This window comes from Somniosus microcephalus, chromosome 2 (assembly GCF_052327205.1).
Source record: "Somniosus microcephalus isolate GS21.2 chromosome 2, FLI_Smic_1.0, whole genome shotgun sequence".
NCBI classification, from domain to species: Eukaryota; Metazoa; Chordata; class Chondrichthyes; order Squaliformes; family Somniosidae; genus Somniosus; species Somniosus microcephalus.
The window spans coordinates 16,658,203-16,683,640 of NC_140988.1; the positions used below are offsets into that span (position 1 = coordinate 16,658,203).

The window sequence follows — 25,438 nt, forward strand, 5'->3', positions numbered from 1 at the left end:
CGCGGGTGCAAGCCCCCGACCTGCACTTACCTAGCGCGCCGGCCCGTTGTGCTGTGGGCCCGCGTGGGATTCTGATCCGGGGCCTCCTCCAACTGCCGGCGCGCAGTGCTTGCGTATCCCAGGGGCGCAGTTAGTTCGATGCGTCCCCTGGGATCACGTGGGCCATGGAGAGCCAATGGTAGCAGGGAATCTCGATTCATAAATTTGACAGGAAGAGCTGTCAAACCTATAAATACTATAAGCCCCAAAACATCACTAAATCTTCAAATACATTTTTTTTTTAATCGCATTTTTTAAATAACTATAAATTACATGAAATAACTATTTTAAACAATAATTTAAATTTTTGGAAAAATTAATTACATTTTCTAACGGGGCTAAAAATAAACTTACCTTTCTTTAAAGTATTTAAAAATAATAAACCTGTGGGAAAAAATGTTTTAATTTTAATTAATTCACCACTTACCTTGTTAAAAGCAGGCCTTGCGCCTGCTTTTTAAAAGTGTAACTGCTGGAGACTTACCCTCCCGGAGAAACCTGCAAAAAAAACGTAAGTTCGATGCGCACGCGCTGCCTCTCCGGCGCACGCGTTCTACCTGTCAACCCCTTCTTTCAAGGGAACGGAAGTGCCGGTTTCCCGCGCATGCGCAGTGCATGCACAAAACCGGCACTTTCGTTGGGCCTACGCGTGAGTACCCAGCGCGTACTCACCCGTGGGGACCCGAATTTCTGGGCCATTGTCTTCTTCAATGTAACTGATTCCACGAGCACCCTTTGGATGAAAAAGGTCCCTTCTTAATCCTGACATTTGTGCCCCTTGGGATCTGGACCGTTTGCCAGTGTGAACAGTTTGCCTGGATCCCAATACAAGTCACTGGGGGGGGTTATCCTGTACGGTGTGGTGCCCGTACTCTCTCAATCGCCGTTCCACATATCCGCCGCTGATTGTGCACTGAAAGAATGTTCGGGACTTGGAAGCTGCTAAGCAGGATCAGATAGGAGCTGGGACCAGGGCTACTCGTGTTCAATTCTCCTTATTCTGCAGGTTAGAGTTGCCGCTGAAGCATGAAGCTCGCGCCTCTTTAGAACGTTGGCTGCGGGAAACTGGAAATGCTTGGAATGTTAAAGATCTGGTTTACAAGCTCGGCAGATTTCAGGTAGTCTGCCCGTGTTTCACTACCGCTGACTCAGATCCTTGATAAACCAGCTCCTTGGGTAATTGCCAAGCACTTCATTTTGTGATTTGCTTGAAAGTACAGAATATCCTGTGATGCCACTGAGTGCGAGGTATGGTTCATTGCAGTATAGTGCCAGCCGCGGCGCAGTGGGCAGCATCTCGACTTTTGAGTCAGATGGTCGCGTGTTCAAGTCCCACTCCAGAGACTTGAGCACCTAATCTCAGCTGACACTCCCAGTGTGGTACTGAGGGAGTGCTGCACTGTCGGAGGTTTTGAATGAGACGTTAAACCGAGGCCCCGTCTGCCCCCTCGGGTGGATGTAAAAGATCCCACGGCAGCGTTACTAAAACAGACTATCTGGGCATTTTCTCATTGCTGTTTGTGGGAGCTTGCTGTGCGTAAATTGGCTGCCACGTTTCCCACATTACAACAGCGACTATACTTCAAAAGTACTCCATTGGCTGTCAAATGTTTTGGGACGTCTTGAGGTCGTGAAAGGCAATATATATAAATGCAAGGGGTCTGGACAGAGTAGATAGAGAGAAACTGTTCCCATTGGCAGAAGGGTCGAGAACCAGAGGACACAGATTTAAGGTGATTGGCAGAAGAACCAAAGGCGACATGAGGAAAAACTTTTTTACGCAGCAAGTGGTTAGGATCTGGAATGCACTGCCTGAAGGGTGGTGGAGGCAGATTCAATTGTGGCTTTCAAAAGAGAATTGGATCAGTACCTGAAGGAAAAAAATTTGCAGGGCTACGGGGAAAGGGCGGGGGAGTGGGACTAGCTGAAGTGCTCTTGTAGAGAGCCGGCACTGGCTTGACGGGCCGAATGGCCTCCTTCTGTGCTGTAACCATTCTATGATTCGAATGTCTGTCTTTTTTTTTTAATGTAATCAAATACAAAAAAAACTTATGACGTAAACCAGAAGGACTCTGGTTCTCATTGGGAAACCAGGTTATTTGTAAACTATAGCAGCTGCGCTGTAACCCCTCTCTCTGTGACGATCCAGTCCACCAGGCTCATGAATGAACATACCTATGAGCACACATATGGCGGGCCCTCGCCCTTTATTAAGCTATTGGGAATCAGCTGAAAGGGTATTACATGAGATATTTTACATGAGCTCGTATTGAAGGAGCTGCAAACAGTGCCGTTAATCTCCATTAGAGAATGTTGAAGTTTGACACTGATATCATTTAGAATCCTTTTTATTTTAGTGGAAACAACATAAACGTTTTAAAGTTCATTCAAAATTGCAGCAGTGACATTTTGAGTCCACACTGTTCCCTCATTTCTCAGAATTAAAGTGCATTAATTAGGATAGCCGACCTTCAAAGCTCCTCTGCACAATATGTCCTAACTTGGTTGATATGTTGACGGGCTGTTGTGCTCTTGGCTTGACCAAGTACACATAAGCAGCCAGGCTACTTTGTTCTGAGTTTGGAGATGTGCGTGGTGCCTGTTGCTAGTTTCCCTTTGCTGGCACAAAGGGGCCGATAATCCGATGTTCAACGCCAATGCACTTGGGTGCAGGAGCCCTGAATTATTGGGCCTGGAGGCCTGAGGCACACTATATGCCCAACGTGTTTGCTGGGGAAATGCGTAGCGCACTGTGAGCCTGCGCACACCGTGTACAAGGCTCTGTACAGATTGGGGGGGGGGCCTCCCCATAATGTGGGTGGAGCACGCATTCCAAACAGGCCCTTCAAGGGGAGGCCTGCCCAAAAAAAAACCCACGTTTATATCAAGTCCTGGATGTCCACCTTTCATTGAAGCTCCAAGCTTCATTTGGTCGCCAAAGGCCAATCCTTCAAAGTGAACCTTGTGCCCCAGGTGGGTTTTTTTTTCTCCCTCAGAGGCTGTTAGCTGGCCTTCCATTGCTGCTGTTGTCTGACCTCTGACCTCCCCCGATCTGTGCGGCGCTCCCAAACCCATAATGCGTTGCGCTGTGGAAGCCCGAGAAAATGAATTGACACCTCGTATTATCGTGCAGAGTCGGCTCATTTTCGCGCAGTGCTAGGACTGGGTTAACCATCCTTTGGCCCTTTTTTACAGCTTTCGTGGATTCCAAACTAGCTGAGTGTTCACATAACGACGGAACGCTTGAGTCTCCGTTGAAAACGCACCTCGCACAGATAACGGTGCAGTAAAATAATGCGAAGAGAAAGGTCAACCTTTTAAATGGAAGTCATTTGGAGTAAAAGTAAAGGGTTAGCGCTTCCTTAAAGGATTGCAATAGATCTTTAGCAAATGGGGAAAATAAAGGCATTTTTGTGGCTAAGTGGCCCTTGGTTGTGGGGTGAGGACTGGGGGGAGATGTTGCAGCTGTTGTGTGAACAAATACTGGAAAATAAGAAAGAATGTGTAGAATAATTGGATGATCCTTCTCGAGAAATGTACTGTATTCAGTCTGTGGTACTAGGGGACTATTGTACTGCACCTGCTTTGGACTGGGTGTATCTCTGTTGGATACCTCTCCGACATACCATTTTTCATCGATGTATAAGCTGAATATATTGCCCTCTGAGGATTTTCACAATCTGCTGACTGCAATGCATCTTTCCGGCGATTCTTAAATCCATTCCTTTAAAAAAACTGATGATGCAAGCTGCTTCACTTAGTGGTAGACCGCGAAGGTTGATGGTGGAGTTTCTCGTCGACAGTGACCCAACAGCACAGCACAAGTGACAAAGGTTCAAGTGCATTCTAACACTTTTAAGTCACAGGTTGTACAGTCGCACCAACGACCCTGAACTATTCCGTTAATAACGCGAAAGTGAAGTTAATGGCCCAGAAATTTGGGTCGGAGGCTTCCCGCAGGTGCAAGCCTCCGACCTGCACTTACCTAGCGCGCCGGCCGTTGAGCTGTGGGCCCGCGTGGGATTCCGATCCTGGGCCTGCTCCAACTGCCGGCGCGCAGTGCTTGTGTATCCCAGGGGCGCAGTTAGTTCGAAGCGTCCCCCTGGGATCACGTGGGCCATGGGGAGCCAATGGTAGCAGGGAATGCTTCATTCATAAATTTGACAGGAAGAGCTGTCAAATCTATGAATACAATTCAGCCTCAAAATCTAACTAAAACTTCAAATAAATTTTTTTTAAATCACATTTTTAAAATAACTATAAATTACATAAAATTTTCAACAATAATTTAAATTTATGAAAAAATTAATTACAGTTTCTAGCGGGGCTAAAAATAAACTTACCTTTCTTTTCTTTAAAGTATTTAAAAATAATAAACCTGTGGAAAAAATGTTTTAATTTGACTTAATTCACCACTTACCTTGTTAAAAGCAGGCCTTGCGCCTGCTTTTTATAAGCGTAGCTGCTGGAGACTTACCCTCCCGGAGAAACCTGGAAAAAAAAACGGAAGTTCCAGGCGTACGCGCTGCCTCTCCGGCGCACGCGTTCGACCTGTGAACCCCTTCTTTCAGGGAACGGAAGTTCCAGTTTCCCGCGCATGCACAGTGCATGCATGAAACCGGCACTTTCGTTGGGCCTACGGGTGAGTACCCAGCGCGTACTCACCCGTGGGGACCCGAAGTTCTGGCCGATTGTGTATTTTCTCTTTTTTTTAAATTGTGCTTTTCAAAGGTTTACACAAATAGACATACTTTGTGAAGCCACTGCCCATTTCAACACTTGTTCTTCTATTGTATGGTAGTAGCAAAGAAAATCAATGTCAATATCCAAGTCAGATACGATAGCAAAATACTGCGGATGCTGGAAATCCGAAATAACAACAGAAAATGCTGGAAAAACTCAGCAGGCCAGGCAACATCCGTGGAGAGAAATTAGAGTCGACGTTTCGGGTCGAAACCCTTTTTTCAAAACTGGAAAGGAAATGAAATAGATCGAAAGGCAGGGCTGGGAGAGAACAAAAGAGAAGAGGAGACATTAAGAGGTATTCAAAACCAGACGAGATGGTGATAGGACTAGTGGAGACAAAAGATGGCTCTAGATTAGGTGTGAAATGCGCTGGCAGAATGGGAGACAGCTGCCTTGTGGGAGAGAGAAAAAAAAGAGGGGGTGGGGGGGGGGGATATCCAGGCCGAAGTCAGATATCCAGGCCAAAGCTTGCAGTGTAAGTGTGGATATCTTGTAGGCTGCCTGCGACCCATTTTAATTGCCTAGCATTTGTTGGATAGAAGGAATAAGGATAGAAAGAAGGAATAGCTTGCATTTACATTTTTTTTCTATTCGTTCACGGGATGTGGGCATCGCTGGCAAGGCCGGCATTTATTACCCATCCCTAATTGCCCTTAACTGAGTGGCTTGCTCGGCCATTTCAGAGTCAACCACCTTGCTGTGGGTCTGGCGTAAGGACGACAATCCGATAGTTTCATGGCCACCATTACTGATACTAGCTTTTTATTCCAGATTTATTTATTAACTGAATTTAAATTTCCCAGCTGCCGTGGTGAGATTTGAACTCGCGTCTCCGGATCATTAGTCCAGGCCTCGGGATTATTAGTCCAGCAACATAACCACTATGCTACCATTCCCTTGAATGGGATTTCACATCCAAAGCGCTTCTGGGAAGCTCTCCTGGTACCCTGGCCAACATTTATCCCTCAACCAACATCATCAAAAACCGATTATATGGTCATTTATCTCATTTCTATTTGTGGAACCTTGCAGTGTGTAAGTTGGTGTCTACTCTGCCTACCTAACAGTGAATACACTTCATTGGCTGTCAAGTGTTTTGCGAAGAAGCAGCTCTTGCATTTATATAGCGCCTTTCACGACCTCAGGATATACCAAAGCGCTTTACGCCCAATTAAGTACAGGTAGACTATCCTTTATCCGAAAACCTCGGGACCAGCCGTGTTTCGGTTTTCGGAAAATTTCGGATTTCAGAAGGTATTTTATAAGACTGGGAAATTTGTCGGGGGTGGAGGTCGGCGGGGGGGGCGGAGGTCGGGGTCGGCGGGGGGGTCGGCGTCGTGCGCACGACTTACGCTGAACGAAAAAACTTTCGGTTTTTAGAGGTTTTCGGTTTTCGGAAGTTCGGATAAAGGATAGTCTACCTGTACTTTTAAATTGTCGCCACCGTTGTAATGCAGGGAAACACGGCAGCCAAGCTGCGCACAGCAAAGTCCCACCAACCTCCAACAATGCAGCACTCCCTCAGTACTGCACTGCAGTGTCGGCCTGGATTATGTGTTCGAGCCCCTGGAGTGGGGCTTGAAAACCACGACCTGACTCGGAGGTGAGAGTGCTAGCGCGACTGTTCCCTTGGGGATGTCCTGAGGATGTGAAAGGCACCATATAAATGAGAGGTTTTTTCTTTCTTCTCACTTTGAACAATAAATTGAGTTCACACTTTTCATCGTGTCTGGTTTAGCTCGTGTGACTGCGAGCTTAATGACAGATGCAAAAGGGACAAGCGCTTAAAAAATAGTTGAACCTGGTAATTACCTGGTACCATGAATCAGGAATCAGAGGGCAGGGAGTCAGTCTGTAAAAGCTTTAGTTTAGCATATATTTTCCTCTTGAATGTCTAATAATTGCAAAGAATCAGTTACGGAATGAGTATCATTTTAAGTGAGTGATAGCTGAAATGCTTCTTAAGACACCGTCATGCAACTTAGATGTGAGATGTCAGACGATAGCTGCCTTGTCGGTGAGTGGTTTGGACGTGCCTTGCTCGGGCCACAGCAGATAAATGTTGCGTCTGCTGGAAGATTTGGTTACCTATTTTGTGTTTAACAAGCATCTCGCTTCTGATCGAAGAGGAAGCGAGTTAAAATCTGGCTCGGCGGTGACGTTTTCAGGGTCAGTTATTAGAGGGCCTTTTGCCTTGGTTTTGGGTTTCGCTCTTTAGCAATCGCATGCCGCTCTGTGTAAATCTGGAGGTGTTGGAAATAGGAACTGAATGTTTCTGTGATTGCAGTAGGATAGTTCACATCACAGCTGCTGAAGAAAGCAGGGTCCCCAGTGCGGCACCATCACCGCACGCCTGAGAGACCTCCTCACAAAGAAAAAAGTCACGCCATTTACTTGCGAGGACATTTTGATTTATGGACGGTCACATTTTTTGTTCTGACTTTTTCCCGATCAGGTTTCTCTCGGGGACTGTCGAGACCAGACGCTGAAAGTTTTGCCCTTGCTCGCCCGCTGGTACCGACGCGTTCAGGAAGTATCTGGAGTGGAGAGGGCCGCTGCTGGCTGTGGCATTCATCTTCTCAACCTCCCTGCTCCTTTGCCTCCCTCCGCAGTGCCGACTCCGAGCTCCTGCCGCCTTGAGGACGAGAAGGCCGAAACCACAGACCTCCATTTCCGAGGTGGCCCAAGGCCCACCATGAACAAGCTAGAAGTAACTCAATATTTTTATGGTTTTAGGATATCCTTGCTGCCTTTTTTCACATTGTACCGCAGAGACAGAAAGCATTACGATATTTATTAGCTTGTAAACTTGCCCTGCGTGAAATGATTCTTTTGCGATCAGTCTGACAACTGAGCACTAGGTGGTTGCCAATGAATGTTTACTGACTGACATTGATACAGACCCCACAGGGAACATTGGAAGGATTTGAGACTCAAGACATAAATAATAATTCTTCAGTGGTAAAGCCAACAGTATTTTCTGTTTGCAAATTTAATGTTTTATCTGTTTCTAGTTGCAGTACACTGAAGTAGAGTGCTTTCTTCACAGAGGGAGTGCTATGTAAAGAGATGGGTTATTAAAAGACACGGAGGCAGTGAGATGGTTTTGGGATATAATTCTAGAGAGCAGGTGTAATTGCTGAAGGATCAAGCTCTGATGGTGAAGCAATAAACCAGAGTTAGAAGATACAGGCTGGGACATCTGGTAGGATAATATTGCCTAGACGGAGAGGAGTGAGGCCCTGGAGGGATTTGAAAAATGAGGACAAGGGTTTTGAGACCGGTTCAGTCGGGTACAGGGAGACAGTGGAGCTCGATAAGGACATAGATAAAGGGTATGCAGGGCTTTGTGTCGGGTGTGCTTGGACTACAGGGCTCTGAATTAGCTGAATTCTGTGAAGCTGATATTTGGAGACGGGGAGGCCAGTGAGGAGGACGTTTGAGAAATCAATCCTCAAGGTGATGAAGGCGTGGATTAGGATTTCAGTAGAAATGGGGCAGGGATAGGCACGTAAGCAGGTAAAATACAGTCTCGGCACTGCACGAGTGGAGTAAAAAGCACAGCTTCGGGATCAAGTGGTTGCGCACTACCAGATTCAACCTGAATGGACAGCTGGCCAAGTTGATGGAGCAAGAGCCGTCGACATGTTGGCCAGAGCCAAAAATGATGGTTTTGCCAACTTTCAGCTGCTGCAGTAACCAGCTGGTCTTACAGTCAGTGTGCTCCATTCACTGGTACTTTCATTCTGCTTTGGTGGAGAGATAGAGATGGATGACATCGACATACCCGAGGAAACTGACCATGTCCTTGTGGATGATGATGCTCGAGGGCAGCTCGTAAACGTTGAATGGATGGGGGCCAAGGATGGAGCTTTGGGCACACTGGGGGTTAATTTGTGGGCAGGAGAAAAAAGCAGATACATCAATAGTTAACTCGTATTTAGCTTCCACAAAACTAAGAATGGAGATTCACAGTTTTGAGTTCCTGGTAAAGAATGAGTTTGAGGACAGCAAGGTGGAAGAGTGTGTTGGGTGCTATCTGGAGCTGAGGAGGAACAAGAACATAAGAAATAGGAGCAGGAGTAGGCCATTCGGCCCTTCGAGCCTGCTCCGCCATTCAGTAAGATCATGGCTGATCTTCCACCTTCCCGCACTATCCCTATATCCCTTGGTTCCCTTAGTATCCAAAATTCTATCGATCTCTGTCTTGAATATACGCAATGACTGAGCATCCACAGCCCTCTGAGGTAGAGAATTCCAAAGATTCACCACCCTCTGAGTGAAGGAATTTCTGCTCATCTCAGTCTCAAATGGCTGACCCCTTATTCTGAGACTGTGACCCCTGGTTCTAGACTCCCCAGCCAGGGGAAACATCCTCCCTGCATCTGCCCTGTCAAAGCTCTTTTAAGAATTTTATATGCTTCGATGAGATCACCTCTCATTCTTCTAAACTCCAGAGAATATAGGCCTAGTCAACTCAATCTCTCCTCATAGGACAATCCCCCCATCCCAGGAATCAGTGAAGAAAGAAAAACTCAACAGCAGTGGCCATAGTGATAAAACAGAGAAAGATAAGGATGTAACAGAGAGATAGAGAGAGGGTTCTTGTCTAAAGATGCAGGGTGAATAAGGCATATCGAATTCTGTCCCCAAAAGTTGTTGTACAGATCAAAATGCACTGTTAGATCTGGTTCAGGGAGAAGCAGCACTGCAGATCCACAAGTAGAAAATGTTCACTTGCGGTTCGGAGAAATTTGGAAACATGACGCTCGGACTTAAGCTAGCTCCAATGAATGAAATCACAACGTCAGGCAATATGTTCGCTTAACAGTCTCCCCAGAAATCTGGAGTATCCAACAAAATAGATCCAAAAAAATCTGACAAATCGGCAGACTTCCAGTTAACCTTATTTCAGTGAACTCCCTGAGCCATGCATAGGTGACCAAGAGTGTCGTTAGTGTCGGGTGATAAATAGTCTCAGTGATTAAAATGCACAGCAATTCTGAAGAATTTTTACAGCGGCAATTATCAGGAGCAAGTTACAAAGAATAAAACGGCAAAAAAAAGTATTTAAGTTTAAGCATTGTGCTTCTGAACTGCTGTGGTTTTTCACTTGTGCATCTACAAGATTTTTTCATTCCTGCACCAGATATTTCAATTTTTTTTTTTTACCTTTTTCAAATATATATCCGGCAGTGACTAACCTGCATTTTGATATCTTTAAGCACAGTGTTATCTCTCTCCACATCTTTGTTTTACAGTTCTCCCAAGCTGGTATGTCACAGTCTTCAGAATTCTTTAACATCGCAAGTCCTCGAAAGAGGAATTTAACTTTGCTAAATATTTTCCATTTTAAACCCCTAAACTGCTGATAAAAGCTGAGTGTAGCGGTACCACCGAGTGTCCCTTACTTACCGTACATAATTCCCTTTAACGTAACGATGTATATATGCGGTTTGCCTGTGCGGGGCGTTCCCCCTTTGGGAGCGCGGGCGAACGCGATGACGCGGGTAAACGCGATGACGTCACGTCGCACATCACGTGACCGCCCCAAGCGCGGGCAAACGTGATGACGTCACATCGCACATCACGTGACTGCCCCAAGCGCGGGCAAACGCGATGACGTCATGACGCAATCCCCGGGACTGACTAGTCAGCCCTCGTGGCGTCTCCGTCTGGTTAAGACCTACTTAATGGCTCTCCTGTACCGATCTCAGCCAGCTGTTGGAATTCGATTATTCTTGCATTAAAGAACTATTTGATTGTTCTCCTGGAGTCGACCTCGATTATTTGATAGGCATTCGTCCAACACCTACAATTGGTGAACCCGAATACCTACATGAGCAGGTTTTCCCAATGTCATATCATTCAGGGTTTAGATTCAAATAATTAGCACCATAATTTGAGAGTGTCTCCTACAGAGTGATGCCCCAGCAATTTCAAATTATTGAAGCACACTGTCCCAATTCCACGTGTTTTATTCCCCCCTTTCCTGACGGCACACTATATCCCATGCTGGGGTCTTGGTCTATCGTCCTGCTCATGCTGTGCTTCCCCAAAGTATCTTTTTTCTGCTCAGAAGTACCATTTAACATTAGAGTTTGAATGAAAGTTGCTGGTGAATGGCGCAGGCAGTGCGTTGAGTCTGTAAGATCAGCTGTCGCAGTATCCAGCTGCTCTTACAGTCAAAGTGCCTCCAGCTCTACTCCATCCACTGGTTACTTTTGTTCAGAGTCTAATTTTAAACCGTACCGGGGAGCCGAGCTGCCTGCTTGCTGACGTTAAGACCAACTGATTACTGTACCAGCTGGAAACTTCCTTCGCTGGTAACCGGGCGGAGAGAGGCAGAACACCAGCATTTTATAACAATAGCAAAATACTGCGGATGCTGGAAATCTGAAATAACAACAGAAAATGCTGGAAATACTCAGCAGGCCAGGCAACATCCGTGGAGAGAGAAACAGAGTTAATGTTTCAGGTCTGGGACCCTTCATCAGAACTGGAAAAAGCTGGAAATGTAACATATTAAGCAGGTGCAGAGACAGCGGAGGGGGGGGGGGGGCGGTTTGGGAGGGGAGGAAGGAATTGAAAGAACATACTGTGGAAAATGTTGCAAATGGGAATGGCACAATCGTACAGCATGAAAAATGGGGGGCAGGGATTATGATCTGAAATTGTTGAACTCGATATTGAGTCCGGAAGGCTGTAAAGTGCCTAATCGAAAGATGAGGTGCTGTTCCTCGAGCTTACGTTGAGCTTCATTGGAACAGTGTAAGAGCCCGAGGACAGAGAGATCAGAGTGGGAGTGAAGCGGAGAATGAAAGTGACAGGCGACCGGAAGCTCAGGGTCACCCTTACGCACTGGACTAACTCTTACGTTAACTCTGTTTCTCTCTCCACGGATGCTGCCTGGCCTGCTGAGTATTTCCAGCATTTTCTGTTGTTATTTCAGCATTTTATAACCGATTGTTGATTAAAATGAAAGTGCCGGTGAGTGGAAAAACTGATGGGGGAAGTGAAAATTGTGGGACATCATGAAATACATTGTCGATAGATCATTTTCTCTTATGCTGAATGGAAATTCTCCTCTTGGTTTGTCTGAAATGAATTGGGGAAAGAAAAAGTAAAAACTAGTCTGGGATTTTACAGAGCCTTCCCCCGTCACAATGAAAATCAGCCCAAGTAGGTAGAGGGTTAAAAGGAACATAGGAACAGGAGGAGGCCATTTAGCCCCTCGAGGCTGTTCCACCACTCAGTGAGATCATGGCTGACCTGTGACCTAACTCCATACACCCGCCTTTGCCCCACATCTCTTGATCGATTTTTGTTAACCAAAAGATATTAAGTTTTGGTGTCAACTCTCCATATGACAAGCAGTAAGTTTGTTTTTTCATTGTCAGCCTTGGCTAAGTGGGGGCACTCTTGCCTCTGAGTCAGAAGGTTGTGGGTTCAAGCTCCACTGTAGGACTTGAGCATGTAATCCAGCCTGACACTTCAGTGCAGTACTGAGGGAATGCTGCATTGTCAGAGGCCTTTTAGACGCGATGTTAAACCGAGGCCCCACCTGTCCTCTCCGGTGGATGTAAAAGATCCCATTGTTCTATTCTAAGAGGAGGAGGGGGAGCGTTTTCTTGGTGTCCTGGCTAATGTTGAGTAGGTTGGGCCTCTACTCATTGGAGTTCAGAAGAATGAGAGGCGATCTTATCGAAACATATAAGATTGTGAGGGGGCTTGATCGGGTGGATGCGGTGAGGATGTTTCCACTGATGGGTGAGATTAGAACTAGGGGGCATAATCTTAGAATAAGGGGCAGCCCTTTCAAAACTGAGATGAGAAGAAACTTCTTCACTCAGAGGGTAGTAAATCTATGGAGTTTGCTACCCCAGAGAGCTGTGGAAGCTGCAACATTAAATAAATTTAAAATGGAGATAGACATTTTCCTAGCAGATAAGGGAATTAGGGGTTACGGGGAGAGGGCAGGGAAGTGGACGTGAGTCTAGATTCCGATCAGCCATGATCCTATTGAATGGCGGAGCAGGCCCGAGGGGCCGTATGGCCTACTCCTGCTCCTATTTCTTATGTTCTTATGTTCTTAACCAACATCACAAACAGAATATCTGGTCTTTTATCTCCTTGCTGCTTGTGGGACATTTTGTTACAGTGACCACATTACAAAAAGTACTTCATTGGCTGTAAAGCACTTTGGGATGCCCTGAGATCGTGAGCGGCACTATATAAATGGAAATTCTTTCTTTGAAAGAAAAGGCCTCATTAAGATGGAGCTCATGATCTAGGGACATGGTGACTAGACACTAGGCAGGCAGCTAAAAGGCTTGATTTCAGAATCCTAACCATAGCTGATTCTGGCCCTCAGCCCACCTCATCCATTGAGTAAGTTTAGCCCATTCTTGGCTGTAGTAATTAGAACCATAGGAGTTTACAGCATAAAAGGAGACCATTTGGCCCATCGTGTCTGTCTTGGCTCAATGTTAGCGCAATCCAAAACTAATATTCCTCTGCTTCAAACATTTATCTAATTTTCCTGTAAAAGGTGCAATGTTCTCAGCAAGGTAATAAAGGTGAGAAGTGACACATATTTTAAAAAAAAACTAATGAATGTCTCCTGTCTAAAAACAGGAGAATGGAATTTCAGCCAAGCTCACTTCACACCCTTGTCCCTCGTGGAGCCTGGACTGGAGCAACCTTCCAGTAGCTGTCAATCCCATAGAAGGTAAGAACAGTCTTTGTGCTTCTCCTTTCACTTCGACAGTGTTTGAACCCTCTGGCCTCCCAATACAGGTGTCTTGTCCCAGGGGCCCGTCTGTGTCCAGGTCATGTTGTGCCACCGTTGACCTCTGTCACTGTTGCTGACCTCTTCAAAGAGTCCGATCTTCCCCGTAAAATCTGGAGAGTTGCTCTGCTATCAAACAGTTATGCAAGGTCTTGCACATTTTATTAAGTCTCATTGATTTGGAGGCGTACTTCCGATATTCAAATTCTCATTGAATTTTTTTTTTAAAGTTGTGCAGTATTTGGACCTGCTCAGAAACCCATTGTGTGTCCATGGACCTTGTACAGATGCAGGGTTGGTTGTTGTTCTTACTTTTACCCACTCAGCTCCAGACTTCTCTCTTCGTTTCTCAAGTGGGTTGTGGCCATATTCCCCCACTACCTTTTCCATGCCCCACCTTATCTCATAGCGGTGTTCTTCATTATAAACAAGGGCTAAGCATCCAGCCAGGGCCAGCGCCTCTAGATGCTTTGTGTAAACCATGTGCACTTTTTAATATGCCTTTATTTTAAATGTCAACACAGGGCAACTATTTGCATAGACAACAGGATGAAACTCCTCCAGCATTTTACACAGCTCAGCTCTCAAAACTTATGATAATTGAAAGAAAGAAACAAAACATCAGTAATAGTTGACGTAAGAAAACTACTAGGCACTTGGTCTAAGCGTTAAACAAAGCTTTAATCAACTGTTTTACAACATGGAGGTCTAGTTGTGTCCTTCACTAGTTCCTGTTGAGAATGTCCTGCGCAAGCTGGGCCCGTGCCTGAGTATTTATACTCTCCCTGGACAGCGCCACCCGCAGGCCGCTCAGTATTATTTCATAAGTCTTTCTTTCATGAATGACTGATTGATGTCAATAGTTATAACAGATTTCATTTGCATTACATTGGCTTTATAACTTGATATGAATTACAAAGTGAAGAAAGAAAGACTTGCATTTCTATAGCGCCTTTCACGACCACCGGTCGTCCCGAAGTACTTTACAGCCAATGAAGTACTTTTTGAAGTGTAGTCACTGTTGTAATGTAGGAAACGCAACAGCCAATTTGCGCACAGCAAGCTCCCACAAACAGCAATGTGATAATGACCAGATAATTTTTTTTTTTAGTGATTTTTGATTGAGGGATAAATATTGACCAGGACACCGGGGATAACTCCCCTGCTCTTCTTCGAATTGGTACCATGGGATCTTTTACGTCCACCTGAGAGAGCAGACGGGTCCTCGGCTTAATGTCTCATTCGAAAGCCGGCACCTCCGACAGTGCAGCGCTCCCTCCGCACTGCACTGGAGTGTCAGCCTAGATTTTTAGTGCTCCAGTCCCTGGAGCGGGACTTGAACCCACAACCACCTGACTGAGAGGCGAGAGTGTTACCCACTGAGCCATGGCTGACAAAAGTGGGCTTAATACATAACACTGTGAATGAAATAGCCAGCTTTTGCTTTTCAGCGCCTTGATACTGTCCCACTGATATGTTCTGATTTTTGTTTTGTGTGTTTTTCGATAAAAATGTTATCAATGCTTTTACACCAATGGTATTAATTATTGGGAAAATGTAGAAGTAGTGTGGATTGCAATACTATACAACCTCCAGTTACATTCACTGCTGTGTAAAGCGTCCTTATAACAATCAATGATAGGCCTGTTTTTCTCTGTAATAAACAAGCTGAGAGCTAAATTGCATTGCTGCAAGTCCTGTGATTTTGGTCGTTAATTGCTTAAAAAAAAACAGGGAATTCTCCCATCTTTTGCTAAGAGGAGTTTCACTTTTGAATGATGTCATCGGGCCCCAACTTTTCAATATTAACGAGATTCACCCCGCCCCACCCCGCCTGTGACTGGTGACCCCAACGTTATCGAAAACCCAGCAGTTAAAAGGACGGCGGGTGCGAACGTGTCGGGGAAGCGCCCAGCCACCATTTTGAACCACCCCGTTCCCGCAGGATTAAAATCAGCCCGAGAATGTTGATTTATGTCGTGCAGTTCACTCGGCCTGAAATGCCAGTTTAAAAAAAAATCTGATTTGAGGTTAAATGCTTTGCTTGTATCGCACTTTTGGAGGTGTCTCTGATTTATACTTCCATGATTGCCGCATAGCTCAGCCAGTTGTAGACCCCCGAGGGATGGTTCACGTACGGTGGGTCTTTGACCTGTTGACCTCTGCAGATATTTTATTGCTACAGTTGGATTCCACTGAGAGAAACGTTCACAGTGTGCGCTTGGGCACAAGGAACCCACTGCTGCAGGCTCTGATAGCATCTGAAAAAAAAAGGTTCTTTCCTACCTCAAGGTTTAATTTCACCTGCTGTCTAACCCTCTCCTGTGTGTGGCTGGTGGAGGGGGCTGGGGTTCTTGTATCTTAGTTTAATGATTATTAGTTTGGGTAGCAATGTGGCAGCCATCAAGGGCACAAGGAGAGAGGCAGCTGACGTGGAGGAGAACGCAGCTGACAGACACCCTCTTCAGTCTCGCCACACTTTCCCTGTCTTAAAAAGTGCTCAGCAGTATGGAAGCAATTAGAGTCTCTGTGCAGTCCTAATGGAGAGTAAGCTTTAGATTCCCAAAAGAGAACAGGCAGCAAAAAACAATCTGAAGCATGTTGTGTATGTAACCTGTTCCACCTTAAGAGAGCTTAAGCCTGTTCCACCTTAAGAGATGTACTACTTTCTCAGGCTGCTGTAGATGTAATACCAGGGGTGAACACACCAGTATATAAGCACTGTGCAGTAATCTTGTATTCAATATAGTCCCTACCTCCAACCAGTAAAGACCTGTTTTTATTGTTACTCATTAGTCTGTGTCTTAATTAACTAAATAATTCACAGACTTAACACTGGCGACGAGTCAGGTTCTTACCCTGCGGCAGTTATTCCACGGCGGCTTCGTCCACAGACAGGACGTTGAAGAGAGGTTTCAAACCGCACCACCCCACTGGAAGCGACAGGCATTAGGACCCTGAAGCCTCCATCAGCGACTGAAAACTGGAGGACAGAAGACATCCTGCAGCTTCTTTTTCAACCTCGGTGGTGGGTAAGCCGAGCAGCGTTGGCTGCAAAGACAGGGCTGGGGGAAGTCGGAGGAACAAGGGCGATCGCGATCGGGAGATAAGGGCCATCGATCGCAATCCCTGATAAGGGCCGCACTCGGGCTGAAAGGCGCAGCGTCGGCAGACACTGAAGGCGCGAGAGCCGCGGTGAAAAGCGCGGGCCATCGATCGCGGCGGAGATAAGGGCCGCACTCGGGGCTGAAGGGAGACGGCGTCGGGGGACGGGTGAAGACCGCCAAGCGCGGGAAAACCGCCATTTTGTGGGCGGAGGACGACGGCAAGAGCGGGAAGCCGCCATCTTTGATAACAAGTAAAGAAAATAAAATCTGAGAAATTGCAAATCTACAATGCCTAAACACGGGAATATTAGCACCTTTGATAGTGACCTCGAAGATTGGGCCATATATGTTGAAAGAGTAAAAAATTATTGTAAGGCCAATAAAATTCGTGACCAAGATAAAGCTCTAACATTATTAAATTTAATGGGTGCGAAGACATACGGGCAATTGAAACACCTGTTATCACCAGATGAACCGGCGGATAAGACGTTCGATGAGATTGTTATTGTCCTGAAAGATCATCTAAACCCCACGCCGCTGATGCTAGCGGAACGATTTAAATTTTACGACAGAAGGCAGCTACAGCATGAAAGCAATGCTGAATATTTGCTGGAATTGCGTAAATTAGCGAAATATTGCCAGTTTGGAACGGGACTGACAGATGCACTACGAGACAAATTTGTGTGTGGTTTATTTAAACAGGATACACAAAAGCGACTGCTCGAGGAGAATGAGCTGACGCTTGAGAAAGCGGTCACTATGGCAGCAGCACACGAAGCCGCAGCGAGAGGCACGGCAGTAATGCAGCTACGGTCACCGGAGCTCAGTGCACACAAATTGGGTGTAAGTTCTGGCAAATGTTATCGTTGTGGAAAGACAACGCATGATCAGAACCAGTGTTGGTTTAAAAACCAAGAATGTAGAACTTGTGGTAGGCTTGGACACATAGCTAGAGTATGCAGGTCAGGGAAGAAGACCAGCAACAAGAAGTCACTGCAAGGAAAATACGCAAAAGTACACAAGGTGGCCGAACAGGAGTCCGATTCAGACGCAAGCAGTATTGAACTGGCTAGCTTAAGGGTACTCAACGTTGGTAAGGGTGCAGACCTCCAGACAATTTGGGTTACTCTTCAGATAGAAGGAGTCCAAGTAAAAATGGAATTGGACACTGGATCGGCATTGTCGGTCATGAATAAGAAAGATTACAGAAGGTTATTCCAACATATTCCCCTACAGGATACGGAGATTATATTGACAACCTACACGGGGCAGAGAGTGTACCCCATCGGGACAATAAAGGTTGCAGTGGCCAACAAGGGCGAAGGAAGTCAAATAATGGACTTATATGTGCTACCGGAGGGAGGTCCACCACTACTAGGCCGGGAGTGGTTTAGAAACATAAATATGGACTGGCATTCGCTAAAAGCCATAAAGAGTGAGAACTCGGTGCAGATAATCAGCCCAGACTCTAGAACTGATGATGGTAAGACCAACCCATGTGCAAAAGACAAAGTTTCAGCACAGAATTCCACTGAGCAACAACAACATAGTTTAACAGAGAATTCTGAGTCTGTCAAGTCTACTGATATGCACATTTTTGACGGACACTGGGCTCGAACTCAACTCCATTTCAAACTACAGCAATTGGAACAAATGATTCGCCGTTTTGAGCAAGAGATGAATGAAATAAAAAAGTTCTTTGTTACAGAGTGGGAGAATCTGGAAAGGCAACAGAAGCAACTGATGGAGAAAATGGAGCAGGAGCACACCAACCATCTGCGCGAGGAGGCCGAACGAATCAAAGCTGATTCAGGTTCTGAAGGTGCGTGCCATAATCTGGTGTCAGAAGAGTTAACGGTCAGCCAACTCCTTCATATGCTGAGGGACAAGACTCTGAAATGGGAAAAACTTGAACACGAGCTGCGATCTTCAAAGGAAAAGGGTTCGGAGCTCTCAAAAGTCATTGAGATGGCTGATGTGACGACACAGACTGAAACGACTGCAACAGAGCAGCCATTGGATGCCAAAAGTACGCTGACTCATGTCAATGTAGAACAACAGACCGCTGAAACAGCTGCTCCGGTAGAGGGACTGCATAGTCCGATCAATCAATCTCCAAAGGAAGTTGAAGTATTAAAATCACAAATGAGGTCACTAGTAAACGACTTGCTGAAAGCCCAGAAAAAGCTGGATGCAGAGGTACACATGAAGAAGTCTCTTCAGGAAAGATGTCTGGATTTGGAACAAGAGCTGGCTAACGTCCAGCTGGGTATGGAGGAAATAGACGACCCTCTCACTGGTCTAGCTCAGGACGACACCGAATATTACCATGACCTGGTGGACGACACCGAATATTACGATGTCCTGTCCTGCCCAGCTTGTAACTTCGACTCCCAAAGTGCAGAAATCATGGAGGAGCACCAAAAGTCTACGGAACATCGGGAGAAGCTGGCTCTACGACGGAAACAGGAGGAAGAGAAGGAGGAACTGCGCATGCAGCTGGCAGCTGTGGCAGCTGACAATGGAGCCCAGAGAGTCTCCAAGAAGCAGAAAAGGAAAAGTAAAAACAGAAGATGACCCATCTGAACCACTATCACCTCTACCAGATCACACACGTGGTCCCTCCGAACGGAGCCAAATCAGTTCGGAAGTTCAAGCTGTTAAATCCATGAAAGGACTATTGAATGAGTAACGTGAACCGACTACACCACAGAGATTGAATCTGTGAACTGTTTTCCGCAGAGACTGAATCTGTGATATGTTACGTTAAACATGAAGGTATATATGTTATTACGTTATGTTAAATGGGGGGATGACTATAAAGCTAAGAAGGGAGGAGTGTTGTGTATGTAACCTGTTCCACCTTAAGAGAGCTTAAGCCTGTTCCACCTTAAGAGATGTACTACTTTCTCAGGCTGCTGTAGACGTAATACCAGGGGTGAACACACCGGTATATAAGCACTGTGCAGTAATCTTGTATTCAATATAGTCCCTACCTCCAACCAGTAAAGACCTGTTTTTATTGTTACTCATTAGTCTGTGTCTTAATTAACTAAATAATTCACAGACTTAACAAAGCAGACCCGACATCATAACATCTCCTCCACCCAATTAATCACGTCCATCTATTCGAGGTGACCGACCGGATCTGTCGGGTCAAACACACATATTGGATTGCGGTCAAATACCTGAGCGTTTCTTTGGCTACAATCTTTAATGTACGTGATATTAAGTTGAATTAACAGTGGAAGCTAAGGGTATGATGTGTAGTCTTCCTGTTATTAGACTAGTCATCCTGAGGGCTGGACTAATAATCCAGAGAACGTGAGTTCAAATCCCACCATGGCAGTTTGAGAACTTCAATTCGTATTTTTTTTTAAATCTGGAAATAAGCTGGTACTAATTAAAGTGACCATGAAGCTGTCAGGTTGTCTTCAAATCCAATGGGTTCACTGATGTCCTTTTTAAAGAAGGAAACCTGCTATCCTTACCCGGTCTAATCTATATCTTCCTTAACTGCCCTCTGAAGGGGTCTAAGCAAGCCACTAACTGAGTTGTCCCAAAGTGGCAACTAGGGATGGGCAATAGTTACCAGCCTTGCCAGTGATGCCCACATCCCGAGAATAAATTTTAAAAAATAATAAGGTGTTAATATAGCACTGAGCGCTGATGCACCATAAAAATAAATACAGCATTCATATGCTTTACTGTGCTGCAGTGACAAAGATCATTGCAAGGACTATTGAATTCTCGATGTAGTCAGGGACCTCCTAATAACTCTCCTCCTTCCTGGCCCAGATAAATCCAAGGGACAATTCAATTGTCTAAGCTTAACTGTACCCAACTATACGTACATCTGAAATGTTCTAAGAAAAATGGGAAAAAACTGCTGTCGATTCAGCAGATGTAAAAAGATAAAGGATGGGGCCTCTTTGACCAAGCGTTTGGTCATCTGTCCAAATATTTCATTGTGTGGCTCAGTGTCAAATTTTGCTTGATGACGCTCCTGTGAAGTGTCTTGGGATGTTTTACTACATTAAAGGTGCTATATAAATGCACGTTGTTGTTGGGGCATCAAGGTTTTACAAAAACAATATCTGAGGTGCTTGCCTGTATGGAAGAGATGGGCAGAAAGCTCTGAATGTTCATTCTTATTTAACCAGAATGAGAACCATTGTTTTATTAATTCAGTTTTAAAATCTATGTCTTAAGTCCAAAACTTTACATACTAAAAACTTAAGATGTTGCTCTTGCTCTGGCATAGTTCCTTATTTTACTCTGGGAGGGGGGTGGGGGGCAGGCGGAAGGCCTTAATGCAGGACAAGCCGAAATGTATAACACTCACAGGCAGACATGCGAGAAGGAAAATAACAGTCATGCCAAACCCCTCTTTCTCCCTCTCTCTCTCTCTCGTGTGGACATTTTAATGCTTCATTCTCCCAATGCCCTGGGCTTGCACACCATTCTCAAGTATGTTTTCACCCCGTGGCTTGGTATTTATTTATTAAATGTCAGTGATCTGCAGAGTGCTTGTGGCGTTTGAAGTGAGAAGTCACTAAACCTGTTGTGCTGCTCTCGTGGGTCATGCTTCACATTTATTGACCGTGCATAACGAATGGCTTGTCTGATTGATTTACAAATATAAAGCAGAAGTACATCAATGACCTGTGGTTTCCTTTTGGTCTGACCATTTCTAGCTGTGCTGACAGACCTTATTCCTCCTTGGTGCGAACTCCCGAAAGCTCAATGGTAGATAAACGGGACACTCGGCGGGGAATGTTGGACTCCAGAATTAATTCCGCGTGTTATTAAGAACTCGTAATTCACAAGCGGCAATGTGATGAATGAGTTATTAAGAGTCATGCGCATAAGATGATTGGCAAAAGAACCAAAGGCAACGTGAAGAAAAACGTTTTTACGCAGCGAGTGGTTATGATCTGGAATGCACTGCCTGAAAGGGTGGTGGAGGCAGATTCAGTCGTGGCTTTCAAAAGGGAATTGGATAAGTACCTGAGGGAAAAAGTTTGCAGGGCTGGCGGGGAAGTGGGACTAGCTGAAGTGCTCTTGCAGAGAGCTGGCACGGGCTCGACGGGCCGAATGGCCTCCTTCTGTGCTGTAACCATTCTATGATTCTATAATTCTATGATTCCAAGCAGAATAAATTCTGTATTTCATAGTTTTCCCCAGTGAGCATTCTATTAATACCACAACTGAATGGCCTAGAAATTGGGTTGGGGCGCCAAAGTGGCGCAAAAGTCGGCGGAGCGCAGATTTAGCGCGGCTATCGGAGTGATACCGATCGCCAGAAATTCAGTTTCAGTGCCGCTCGAGGGAGACGGGGCGAGGCTCGAGGCGCTCCACGTCCCTCTTAGGGCGCTGAAACTGATTATCGCAGCACAACGTGCCGCAGCGCCACACGCTGCGGCACGGCACGCTGCGGTACTGCAGGCCTTCCTCCCACTGTTAAGGGGGAGGTGCCTGCAACAGCGCGATCCCCGATCGCGAGTGCCGGCAAATGAGCCCGGCACCAAGGAGAAGTGCCGGGCTCTCGGGAAACAGCCGGCAATGCTGCCGGGGGGGGGGGGGGCGGCGGTTAGGAGGCCGGGGATGGAGGTGCTGGCAGGCGGCCGCCCCGCACCTCCACCTTAACTTGCGCCGCTGCCGGCACAGTAAGACCCCGTGAACCGGGCGCGGGTAGCGAGCAGCGCAACTGCGGCGTTCGCTACCAAATATCGCGAACGGGGCATGAATGGGGTGCTGCGCACACCCATGACGTCATCGGTGGCGGCACAGCGCAAATGCCTAACGCCACCATTAGCGCCCCTACTGAATATTGCCGCAGACGCAGCCAGTGGCGCTACAGCCACTGACTGCCTCTTTAGGCGCTAACAGCTGGCGCTACTCACCCAATTTCTCCCCCAATGAGTTTTGTAAAATAAGCAAACAAATTAAGAGAAATATGCATTTCTGTGGATGGCCGCAAGCTTTAATCCTCCTCAATAGGTTATGGGAGGTGTCTGTCATTTTTCTCTGGCAGCCAGTGGACAGCATGATATTTTTCCTTTGGAAGGTATTTAAAATTTTCTGTGTAGTTATACTAACTCTGTGTGGGCTTTTGTTATTAAATGTCATTACGTATATTAATTGTCGCTGATTTTCTGAAGGGTCACGTTATCTAAGATGACTGGGAAAACATTGAGTGAATATTTTAGGGTTTGATGCCATGGATGGAAGATTAATATTTCTCCTGGGTTCCTTCAGTCGATTGTGTGCTGATTGCAATATTTAAGTATATATAATTTTGGTATTTAATATACAAACTGCACCAGTTGTGCAACAAAATAGAGGTATTTTTAAGTACGGTAGCAGAGTGCTTATGATACTGGACTAGTAATCCAGAGGCCTGGACTAATGATCCGGAGAAATGAATTCATATCCCACCACGGCAGCTGGGAAATTTAAATTCAGTTAATTGATTTTAAATGACCATGTAACTACCAGATTGTCGTAAAAACCCATCTGGTACACCAAGTTACTTTAGGGAAGGAAATCTGCCGTCCTTATAGGTTTGGCCTATATGTGACTCCAGACCCACAGCAATGTGGTTGACTTTTAACTGCCCTCTGAAATGGCCTAGCAAGCCACTCAGTTCCACCAAACCACTACTGCGGCGGTTCAAGAAGGCGGCTCACCACCACCTTCTCGAGGGCAATTAGGGATGGGCAATAAATGCTGGCCTTGCCAGCGACGCCCACATCCCGTGAATGAATTAAAAAAAAAACGTAGCTGCAACTAGAGTGGTTCATTGCAATCCCAGATGATTTAAAAATGATTCATTTCTCTGTTAAGTAAAAGTTAAATAAAGTAACTGTGTGTGTAAGTGTTCCAAGATCCAAAAAGAGTTACTTTTTTATTTCCTTGTGTGTGTGTGTGTGTGTGTGTACACATCTATTTTCTGCCTCCAGCACCAGAAGGTACAATCAACACAATTATCTATGATCTACTTGGCCAAGATCAATGTGTGTTCGTTGCCGAGCATAGTTTAGGTCAAGATCGATGGGAACCTTTTCCCTTTCGGTGGGTGTTTGTTGTTTTTATCTTAATTGCCATCAGAATAAGGTGTGACAGGTTGGTGATATAGAGCTCCACATGTAACCTTACTAACACTGACATAGCCTAACAGTGATTATTCAGCACCTCTTTACGACACTATACATGTTGGTGGTTCATCCATACAGCTTTGCTTTTTAACCTTTTAAAGAGGAAGGTAACACTAGGAGTAAGTGCAGTGAATGATGAGCATTTGCCTTGCTTCCAGGCAATATGTACTTTTTCATTCCTCTTCCAGCTTTACTCATATTTCTTTGCTTACCCTTAGCTCAACCCTCCTGAAGACAATAATTCAGCGGGGATATATAGTTCCATGGGCACTGGCAGCTCCCTGGCATCCCACCCAAGTGGCCATTCTTTATATGTAAATCTGGTCAGTGAATGTTGGTTGGCAAGCTGCTCAGTCGTGGGGACCATCACAGCCAAGCCTGATCTTGCCCTGACCAAATGTCAGCACATACACACACACACACATTCCAGTTCTATTATTTATTTATTTATTTCCTTGTACATTTTCACAACTTTGCAGTTTACACTGAAGCGGATCCTGTATCCAGTTCAGACATGACGAGGCTCCCACGTTGTAATCCTACAGTAGCTGCTTTGGTCTGGTTATGAATTGATGTGTATTGCTACTTTCTCCACATACCTTCATTATCTATACAGGTGAAAACGTTATGATGTGACTTTTTATTGTAGAAGAGAAGCTGGAGCCACATTTTCCAGGTGACACATCCTAAATATGATCATCTCAGAAATTAACTTAGTGATAAATCATAGCTGAGGAATGAAAAGAACCCCCCCCCTCCCTCAGGAAATACATAAGCCCAGATGCAGCTATCTGGGGGATACTCAGAAATGTAGTGCCTGGCCTCTAAGGTTTGCACCTGTTGTGTTAAATCTTGACATCTGTTTCACTGGTTTTATAATGTCACAGATATTTGCAAGATATTTGCACACTGGTGCAATCTGCTGGACTCCCTATGTCCCAGGCCGTGCAGTGCTTGATTGTTGGCTTGTCTTGCAGTTCCCTATAGAAATAAAATGTGCATTTATATACAACAACTTGCATTTATGTAGCACATTTAAAGTATAAAAAAGTGCTTCAGAGGTGTAATAAAAAAAAACCATTTATATAGCCTATTATCAGGATGTTCAAAAGCACTTTATAATCATTGTTACTTTTAGAAGTGTAGAACATGTGCACAGCAAGATCCCACAGTTAGCTAATGAAATAAATGGCCAGTTAAATTGTGTTTGTGCTGTTTGTTGAGGGACGAATGCTGGCATGCTCTTCAAATAGTGCCATGAGATCTTTTACGTCCGCCTGAGAGGGCAGACTGGTCCTCAGTTTAACGTCTCATCTGAAAGACGGCACCTCCGACAGTGCAGCACTCCCTCAGTACTGCACTGGCGTGTCGGCCTAGATTTTTGTGCTCTAGTGCTGGAGTGGGACTTGAACCCACGACCTCCTGACTCACAGGTGAGAGTGCTACCCACTGAGCCAAGATGACACTCGAAATAGTAGGTAGAACAACACTCGAGCTTCTCTTGAATTATCTAATAATGCAGGTACCTAAATAAGATATATAAGATTAAGCAAAAGAAAGTTGTGTCTGTAAATCCGTTGGACTTGTTAAAATAT

The 25,438-nt window shown here is 45.4% G+C and overlaps 1 protein-coding gene across 4 annotated transcripts in view; it reads left to right on the forward strand.

The window, feature by feature from the left end:
- Positions 1–25,438, forward strand: part of gstcd (glutathione S-transferase, C-terminal domain containing) — a 232,574-nt gene that overhangs the window by 26,198 nt on the left and 180,938 nt on the right. For all 4 annotated transcript variants that reach the window (XR_015080845.1, XM_086006839.1, XM_086006861.1 and 1 more), the window contains exons 4-5: positions 7,241–7,495; positions 13,423–13,516. Coding sequence is in view for 3 of the 4 variants with exons in the window: in XM_086006839.1 (XP_085862965.1) it covers positions 7,241–7,495; positions 13,423–13,516 (349 nt within the window). In the remaining variant the exon portion in view is untranslated. The remainder of the gene's footprint in view (positions 1–7,240; positions 7,496–13,422; positions 13,517–25,438) is intronic.